Source organism: Nanorana parkeri, unplaced genomic scaffold (genome assembly GCF_000935625.1).
Source record: "Nanorana parkeri isolate BGI_ZX_2015 unplaced genomic scaffold, ASM93562v1 scaffold5, whole genome shotgun sequence".
NCBI classification, from domain to species: Eukaryota; Metazoa; Chordata; class Amphibia; order Anura; family Dicroglossidae; genus Nanorana; species Nanorana parkeri.
The window spans coordinates 5,827,505-5,837,025 of record NW_017306273.1 but is presented as its reverse complement, the minus strand read 5'-3'; the positions used below and the strand labels follow the sequence as shown (position 1 = coordinate 5,837,025).

The 9,521-nt window shown below is 44.6% G+C and overlaps 1 protein-coding gene across 3 annotated transcripts in view; it reads left to right on the top strand.

Moving 5' to 3' along the window:
- Positions 1-9,521, top strand: part of UBE4B (ubiquitination factor E4B) — a 53,170-nt gene that overhangs the window by 34,491 nt on the left and 9,158 nt on the right. For all 3 annotated transcript variants that reach the window (XM_018552630.1, XM_018552622.1, XM_018552614.1), the window contains 9 exons: positions 1,032-1,088; positions 1,896-2,012; positions 2,468-2,566; positions 3,747-3,860; positions 3,938-4,136; positions 5,174-5,312; positions 6,395-6,494; positions 8,255-8,382; positions 8,542-8,640. In XM_018552630.1, the coding sequence (XP_018408132.1) occupies positions 1,032-1,088; positions 1,896-2,012; positions 2,468-2,566; positions 3,747-3,860; positions 3,938-4,136; positions 5,174-5,312; positions 6,395-6,494; positions 8,255-8,382; positions 8,542-8,640 (1,052 nt within the window). The remainder of the gene's footprint in view (positions 1-1,031; positions 1,089-1,895; positions 2,013-2,467; positions 2,567-3,746; positions 3,861-3,937; positions 4,137-5,173; positions 5,313-6,394; positions 6,495-8,254; positions 8,383-8,541; positions 8,641-9,521) is intronic.

Genomic DNA, 9,521 nt, shown 5'->3' with positions numbered 1-9,521 from the left:
CTTGGGGCTTCCATAGACACACACACCCCTGTGGCACGCCACGTCCCTTCTCTCCGTCCAACAATTTGATTGGCAGAAGGAGCCTATTGCTCCTTTTTGCCATCATTATCCTCCCCGCAACCAGGAAATTCGGGGAACAGAGGATCGCTTCGGGACCAGCGGCAGGGACGAGCGCAGCTGACAGGTAAGTGTGGGGGGGGGGGGCGGGAGGGAGAAAAAAAGGTGCTGGGCCGTTTTACCCTAATGCAGAGAACGCATTAAAGTAAGAAACGCACAGAAACGCCCATACTATTAAGTGCTCGTTTTGGTCTAGATACAAAAATAAAAAAGTTATACTTGCCCAAACCTCGGAGATGGCTACTACAGTTCTTCCTTCAGCCTTTCTCATACGCTGCAGTGATGGTGTGTCCCCTGCCGTCCTATATACTGTGTATTATTATTATTATTAGTAGTAGTAGTATTTATATAGCGCCAACAGTTTGCGCAGCGCTTTACAATATAAGGAAGATATTACAATTCAACACAAGAATATGATGACTCGGGGAACCTTAGACCACTATAGGGGAGGGGAATGCTGGAGCGGTCTAAGAGGGGGGCGTCTCTGAGGATCGGGTGAGTATAATAATTTTTGCATCTAGAACAAAATGAGCACTTAACCCTTGCGGTGCCGGGGGTAGCCCCACTACAAGGGTTAAGACATTTTTCCAAGGATCCAATCAAAATGTTATTGTAAATCTGATTTGCCTGTTGGCTTCCTTTTCCATATGACTCCTCTGAAAAGCAATTCTATAGAGTTAATGTTTAGATTCAATCAGATGGATCAGACAGTCTGAGAGCTGATTAGAAATGTAGTGCAAACTGCAATAATTATTGTAAAATGGTTCAGTCTTCCTCGCTGACCTCCTTAAACTTACATCTGATAGTCGCTGCATTGTGTACTTGGCCATTGTCCTTTGTGTCGTCTTGTTGAAGATTTGCGGCAGACAATATGTAATTATCACATGATAACACTTCTGTATTGTTTTCTGCAGGCGTTAGGTGAGCTCTGTGAGATTAAGTTTGGAAAAACTCATCCCATGTGTTCTTTGGTAAGTTATTGTTGACTTGAGATTATTATCAATATGCCCCCTAATAAAAATCTTGTGGGCATATAATAGTTCTATAAATCTAAAGCAGCATGTGTTCATGGAGTATGTCAGTGTTTGGCCACGTCAAATAATTATCTGCATGCTGCAATGCATGGTGCTACTTGAAGCTGTTCATTTTGTGCTGTTTATGATCATGCAGTTATATGCTTGGCAGTGCAAACCGTGTCCATTGTGGGCAAACTGTCACATGCAACACATTTCCTTTTATTGTTTTCAAGAGTTGTCTTTGTGGACTCTGCAAATGTGTGTGTGTCTGGGCAAAATATATTCAGTACATCTCTCCAACACCTGTACATTTCCCCATGTTTTGTCTCTTATAAACAAATGCCGGCCAGAAAATCCAGTGTGCTTCTAATGCCCTGTATGAGCTGCAACACAGTGCCTTTGCTGCACTGATTCCAAGCAATATTAGCACTGCCCAGTTAGTAAGCCCTCCCCTGTTCTACAATGGACTACAGAACACCTTCTTATGTTAAAGAGATGAGGAGAAAGGAAGGAGTTCTGGAGCCCAGATGGGGAAAACTGAACAGTGATAAGGAAAGGATCGAATCGGATTACTGGGGTGCTTTTTGCTGGAGCTAATGTTGGGGTCAGTGGCAGAGCAGGACATGGGGGAATATAACAAACATAAACATTTTTCAAAACTAGCTCTATGCCCCCCATTGCTTTATCCTCCGTGTATCCCAAACTGTATCAAAACATGCTTCTGTTCCAGTGTGTGACTTTGATGTATTTTGACAATTCCAGATTTCATCTTTGCCCCTTTGGTTGCCCAAATCTTTAAGTCCAGCCACTGGCCGGGAACTGCAGCGGCTGTCTTACCTGGGAGCCTTCTTCAGCCTGTCTGTGTTTGCAGAAGATGACGTGAGTATTTTTTGGACTTGTCAGTCTGTCCCAGTAACCGATCAGACTTTCCCTTGTGTGTGTTGTTGAAATTGGAAGAGGATTGGATTGGGTGCTGTGGGTAGGACATGCCGGAGATGGACAGTTGCCCCCACTAAGACTAACAGTCCTGATGGACTGAAGCGCCACTAGTGCAGGTTACCCATTCCTTTCGTCTTCTCATTGAGATGCAGGAAGCATTGTCAGGTCTCTAAGATTTTCCTACTGAGCTCTTTCACTGTCAGAAATACTCATAATCTCCTAGGGGGCCTAAACTGCCCACATCTCACCCAAATGTTACACAGGGCTGCCGGGTCACAGCAGAATTGCTCTGTTTATGTTTTGATTTCCATAGCTGTTTTCGGACACATGTGACGTCCCTTCGGTTTGTTTTCAGAGAGAGCTAAGAATCTTCTTTTACATTTGTTTCCTTGCAGAATAAAGTTGTTGAGAAATACTTCTCTGGTCCAGCAATCACTCTAGAGAACACCCGAGTGGTCAGCCAGTCTCTGCAACATTACTTGGAGTCGGCACGGGTAAGTATCGCACTAATAAATACTTTTAGACTCATTTGGAATACGGACGTCAAAATGTGCCCAGATCTGCTGTAGTCACATGACTGACCTTTGCATTGGTTGTGACTGGGCACTGGAAGCATGCTGGATATAACCTTGCCTCCATGTGTGTAATTTAAGATCTATTAGTGTGACTGAATGTTCCATGTACCATGAATGTTTATGGGGACGCTGTAGTGGAAATGAGGTGTCTCCTTGAAACTTCTTCATCCAACGCTGCACATTGCTAATGTCCACTACAGCGTCCCCGTATACATTCTGTAACCGATTATGGATTTCCTTAGGTGTGCAACCCTCTCGCCAGAAATTCAATGGCAGCTTGTTTTAGCTGCAGATCCATTGTTCTAATCACTCAGTCTGAAAAAGAAAAGCATACATTAGAGGGATGAGAACAGCTCTATAACATGGTATATGAACATTCACAGTCACTCTAATAGATCTCAAATTACAGACATGGAGGCATTACTTTTTGATTGACCCTCATATTTATATAATCGTATACCTATAGCTAAAAATGCTTTTCCTTTAAGTTTGCGATATAATGATGGTAAAAATCCCCTGTCAGGTTTTTCAGGTATTTTTTTTTCTTTTCACTCTTCCCCCAATTCCATTGACAGACATTCAATTTTGGATTTCCCTTAACTTTCTGTCTCGGTCACCAGAACAAATAGAGTGGGTGTAGCACAGACGCCAATAAAAAAAAACCTGACCGATGTTTTTAACCCTTCCCTGCTCAGTCCAAAAACAGAAGAAATAACATTTAGGCCCCATTCACGCTGAGCGATTCGCAAATCACACGAGTTGCATTTTATCGTGCAAATGCTTGCATTGAGCAAGCTAGAATCGCGGCAAAATCCGCTCCAAAAAGGGTCCTGCTGTAGCGACCCACGACGGACAGAGCCCCATTGCCATGCATTGGAGAGCGATATCGCGCGGTAAATAGTCGCGATATCACGGGAATTACCGCGCGATAAATCGCTCAGTGTGAATGGGGCCTTAAGCTGTAGATACCTTTCAAGTTATTGAACTGAAACCCCATTTACCCTCTCTTCTGTCATCTGCAAATCAGATGAATGCCTTTTAGCGCCCTGTGCATCGTTTTACAAGTTGTAACACTATGAAACCTACATTTTGTTTGCAGCAAGAGTTGTTTAAGAGTCTGCACAGCATCTTGCTGAATGGAGAAACCAGAGAGGCTGCCCTAAGCTACATGGCTGCCATTGTCACCAGCAACATGAAGAAGGCCCAGCTGCAGGTACAGTACGCTCCATTGCTTTCCTACCTTCTAGGATCAGGACAGAATTCTTAGTTCCGTCTCCTTGTATTCTGCAGGCAGACGACCGCCTTGTGTCCACTGATGGCTTCATGCTGAACTTTTTATGGGTGTTACAGCAGCTCAGCACTAAGATTAAGCTGGAGACTGTGGATCCTATGTATATTTTCCACCCCCGATGTCGCATAGCACTGCCCAATGATGAAACCCGAATTAAAGCTACCATGGAGGAGGCGACTAGCTGGATGGCGGAACTGAGTAAGTGCTTAAGAGTTTCATCTTCATCATTGCATTGATAAAGTATATGTAAAGCCTTAAATCGCCAAAAATCAGGCTGTACGTTAGGCATTTACAATGCAAAAAGCTGGTGGGTTTTTCATCCAAACAAACCCTGCAAAATACAGAAATTATGCCTATTAATCAGCAGTCACGTGGCAACAATGTGCACGGCAGGGCTAGGGGCAGAGTAAAAGCTGCAGTGCCCAGCTGCTGCTGGTGACATTGCCAACAGCTTTAGCATTACAGGGTAAACATGTTGGGGAAGGCCGGGGGACGTGACTATCTGTAACATCACAGGCTGATGACAGGACTCTGCAGGCTCTGCGTGCGTCAGCATGGCGACCTGTAGACCAAATGCAGAAGCATGGTTAGAAGGCTGACAAATCTGTGACAACAAAAGGAGCTTGTGGTTAGTGTTGTCACCTATTCGCAGAAAACAAAAAGAGGCAGATGGTGGCAGGATCAACAGAGATATATATATATATACACACACACACACACACACACACACACACACACACACACACTCATATTCGCATTTATCACACAGCAATAATATTGTCATAGTAATAAAAAGGTATTAAAAGGGTCGTTGGACTAAATACAAGACTCTCTGCAATCGCTAATGATCCACAACACACCTGGTAGATAGACACCGTGGGCTTATAATTGACATGGTGGATAACCGAGTAGTGTTTTCATGCTCTACTTGTACTATTACTTGGTAATGCTGACATAGTTCCCCATTTATTATACAGCAGAGCCCAGGCTGGTCACAGGGTGGGACAAGAACTGTAAGTTTTGGCTAACTGCAACAGAGAAGAATCAGGTCTTCTGCCCTGGCAAATGAGGCTGTACTGTGTGGAAGAGCTGTGTACATCTCAGGGCTAGATGGACAGAAATACAAATCCTTTGGCAGATAACACAGTTATCCAATATGAACTTAATCTGTTTGCATGGAGTTGAGCTGTAATTTTAGGGCCACTTTAAGTCTTTTTATATTACTTATATTTTAGACCAAGATCCTGCTGCTTTTTCCGATCCCAAGTTTCCTACAGAGTGCTTCTTCCTGACGTTACATGCCCATCACCTCGCCATCTTACCGAGCTGTCGGCGCTATATCCGTCGCCTCAGAGCGATCCGAGAGCTGAACAGGTAGGTGACTTCATCCTGCGCCTCAGCAAAAATGCTCATTGACTGCAGTGAAAGTTTGATCTCTGGCATAGGAGTTGTTCATCTAAAGAGTTACAGCATTTCTCATTACAACTTGGAGACAAATCCCTTGTCAAAGTCAAAGCCCTCCCAGATAAGACTTTAGAGCCTGTGGGTGGGACCCATATGTAGGCTCTGCTCCTGATTGGCTGACTCTCTGCTTTTAAGTGAACCTGTTGCCAGGCTGGGGACATTCATGTACTTGCATATTCTTAGCGAGCAGCAAATGAGCTTTGAAACAAGCCTTCACTGACCCCTGTAGCTGCAGGCACTGTGGAGCGATTCAAATTGTTAAATGTTAATAGCAAATGCAAAGAAGTCATACAGGTCAGTTTCTCAGCAATTTGGCTTTCCTCTCCTGACAGTCACTTAGTAGCTGAGCTCATCCTGATCCCCCTCCTTCTCCAACAATTGACTCAGTAGCTCATCCCACCCTTTTCCTTCTCCCACCAGTTACTTAGCAGTTCAGCTCACCCTGCTTCCCCTCCTAGCAGTGGTTCGGCAGCCTTCTAGTCTCCCCCTAATCTCTGTAAACACAGTGCAGCAGCTCCGGAAAGGCAAAGCAGGGGAGCTGACCTACTACAGAAGAGCTTCAGTGATTTTAGTGCTTCTGATGACAACTTTTTAGGATGAGTTACTGCAAACTGCCTGTAGATACAGTGAGGACCTGTTTTAAAGCTCATTTACAACTTGTTAAAAATTTTGAATGTCCATAGACTTGCTACAGGGATGCACTGCACTCAATGCTGCACTGTATGAAGGTGTTGGTGATCCTTGTGCTCTGTATACAATTGTAGTGAACATTCATTGGGAGCTGTTTAGCCATCCTGCTGGGGTGTAGAAAATCATTTTGCAGTCCTCTTTAATGTCTGGCTTTTACTTTAACTGTGTTGTGATCAATCTGAATAATGCGCTTTGTTGGGGAACATGCACATTAGGCTGGCAGTCTTCAGTGTGAAAGGATTCTTTTGTTTTGTGGGGCATCTCACATCCACTCTAATTCCTTTCTTCTTCACCAACTGCAGGACTGTGGAAGAGCTAAAGAACAATGAGAGCCAGTGGAAGGACTCCCCGTTGGCCACCAGGCACAGAGAAATGCTGAAACGTTTTAAAACGCAACTTAAGGTTTGTTTTGTGTTCTGGATTTAGTATCAGGCTAAACATCGGCAGTGATTTAAAACCGGATTCTTTTTTCCTAAACTACACGCTTTCATCCACTTATGCTGACAAGCTGCCTTTTAGGCCCGGTGCAGACCTGAGTGATCCGGGATCGCGCAGTCCTGCACAATGCAGACAGCTATTGCCACGCGGCCCCTTTGATTTCAATGCGGTGACATCCGCGTGGCAATCATTGTTCGAATGCACGGGCGGAATCTCTGCGATCCACCCGGCACAACTGGGGTGCCACTAGAAAATAATGGCACCCACCGCGCGACCGTCTGTGCTGGGCGACTCCGTGACCACGCGGTATAGTGCACGATTGCCATAGTCAGGAGTTGCCTAGGTGTGCACCGGCCCTTAGTGTGTGAAAAATTAGAATCCATAGAACCTGGCTGCTGTTTATTTATCCATCACTTGAAAGGTGACTTTAGACTGCTGGCAGGTTGTAGCAGATCTGCAAAAAGAAGCTGCACCCTCTTATAAGGAAATGTCTTTTTAGGAAGCGGTGCCATTGTTCTCAAGTCTTGTCTGGCAGATCCATTCTTTGATGTAATAGGGAAGGACAGGGGTGCAAAGTATTTTGTTCATCTAGGCTGTGTCCCTTACAATTTCAGTATAATTTTTTGTCTTGGAGTCCAATCCAGGTCAACTTTACATAATAATGAAAGCCAAAAGCTTTCCCAGTCTTCCCACTTCTCATTTTCCTTTTACTGATCATTTCTTTTGAATCGCAATCAAATCTGTTTCCTGTATAGCACTGTTGACACAGTATTAAGTAGAGGTGCACCGCAATAGAAATGTAAAAAAACGGAATGAAAAAAATTGTGAGGCCGAAACAGAAAATGTTTTTTAAATTAACTTCTTATAAACTTTTTTAATTTTTTTTATATTTATTTGTATTCATTTTTTTTATTAAATATTTTTATTTTTTACTTTACTTTTATGGGCTTCGGGGAAATATTGGGAGTCTAAACAGACCCCTGATATTTCCCTTTTAAAATAGAAAAAAAGATTGAGAACACAAAGTCCTCAACAATCTCTTTTTCTGCAGCCCCTGTTATCGATGGGCAGGAATCCTCTATACTGAGTGTTCCTGTTCATTCATAACATGATGACAGAGTATGGTTACTATAACCACAATTATGAATGAACAGGAGGTGATGTAGATCACTTCCCATTCATTCATAATTGAGGATATAGTAACCATACTCTGTCCTCAATTATCTACAAACACTCACTGATCACTGACTGCTTGTACCCGCTCTCCTCTCTGACACGCTGTACAGGAGGCCGAGCGAGCGGTGTGAGGAGGAGAGCGCAGCCTCCTGTGACCGTGCGGGCTGTCTCCGCCCACCCACCGCTCTGCCGGATTGTGATAGGCGGCTGATCAGTGTGGGACGAGAGACACCGGCCGCTCACAGCGCCCTCCTCCCGCAGCGCTCGGCCGGCTGTCACTTTCTCTCCTCAAAATCTTTTCAAATCTTAGCTGAACAAACTGAGGAGAGATGCTGATTGGTTGCCATGGGCAACCACCCAGTTTCTGTCTGCTCCAGTTTTGATAAATTCCCCCATTTGTGTTTTATGAAAACATAGAGCATAATAAAACTGTAAATCCCAGACTATGTACAACCTGCCCTCCTGGTCTGCTATGTGCAATTTAAAACCTCTAAAAACGATGATTGAAGCAGAAATAAAAAGTAAAGGTTAAATACGTTTTTTTGCAGAAACTAGTACGATGTAAGGCCTGTGCTGATGCTGGCCTGCTAGATGAAAACTTCTTAAGAAGATGCCTCAGCTTTTATGGAATGGTCATCCAACTCCTCTTGCATATGATGGATCCCGCATATCCAAGGTGAGCTTCCATCTGTTGTTGCATGGAGCCATTCATTTCTCCCATCATTTAGGAGGATGCGTTTGTCTATTGGCTGGTAATAGAGAAAACCTGTGTGTTGGTATATCTGAAATTGTAGTTCTTGATTTCTAACTTTGTGCTTTTCTCTTCCGGTTACAGTATAACGCTGCCTTTAAACCCAGACATTCCCAAGATGTTTGCTGCACTGCCCGAGTTCTATGTAGAAGACGTAGCCGAATTTTTGTTTTTTATTGTGCAGTAAGTACATGGCCTTTATTTTGTGCGCTCTGTGGTTATGTCAAAGCATCTGCAATGGCATTGTCCTTGTTTTTTTAAAGGAGAGCTATTGAGAGAGTAAAAAAGTCTTCCCGATAGTTTGAGCTGCTGTGTGACACTGCAGCTGTCACACTCTGGCTCTATAGATCGAGAACTGAGCGATCACAACTGCTGATCACTCAGCTCATGGCTGCTCCCTGCAGAGAGCTGTGACTGCCAGGTACCACTCGCCGCAGGGATTCCCCCCGTTCTTCCAGTGCTTATTGGAGGGACAGACAGGGGAGGGGGAAGGCACTCGACAATATTGTCGGGATCCATCCCGGCCGCAGTGCGGCTCTGCGTTGTCAGCATATAGCGGGCAATAGCCTTAGCATCAGTAAATGTTCTCCTGTGACCCAAAAGAGAACAATAGCCAAAAATAAAAGGTTTGGCTGTAGTTCTCTTTTAAAGTTGTAAACCAACAAGCAGCTTCATTTATAACCATTATTAAAGTAATCCTGACGGGTACAGATGTACATTTAAAGGAGAACTATGGGGTCAGGGCTTTTCCCCATAGTTCTCCTAAGGGTCACGGGAGAACACAAACTAGCGTCCTCCCGTCACCCAAAGCTCAGTATACCGCGGTATACTGTGACACCGCAGCCGGGACGGATCCCGACAATACTGTGTCTGGATCCACCCAGTTTCGGGATTGACAGCTGGCTCTGCTTATCCAGAGTCAGAGCCAGCTGTGCCCACCCCCCTCCCCTGTCCATTCCGCCAGTCAGCGCTGGAGGATCGGAGAGGGGAGGGGGGTTTCCCTGCAGGGAGCTGTGAGTGACAGTCACGCTCTCTGCAGGGATAGATCGAGAAGTGAGCGAGTG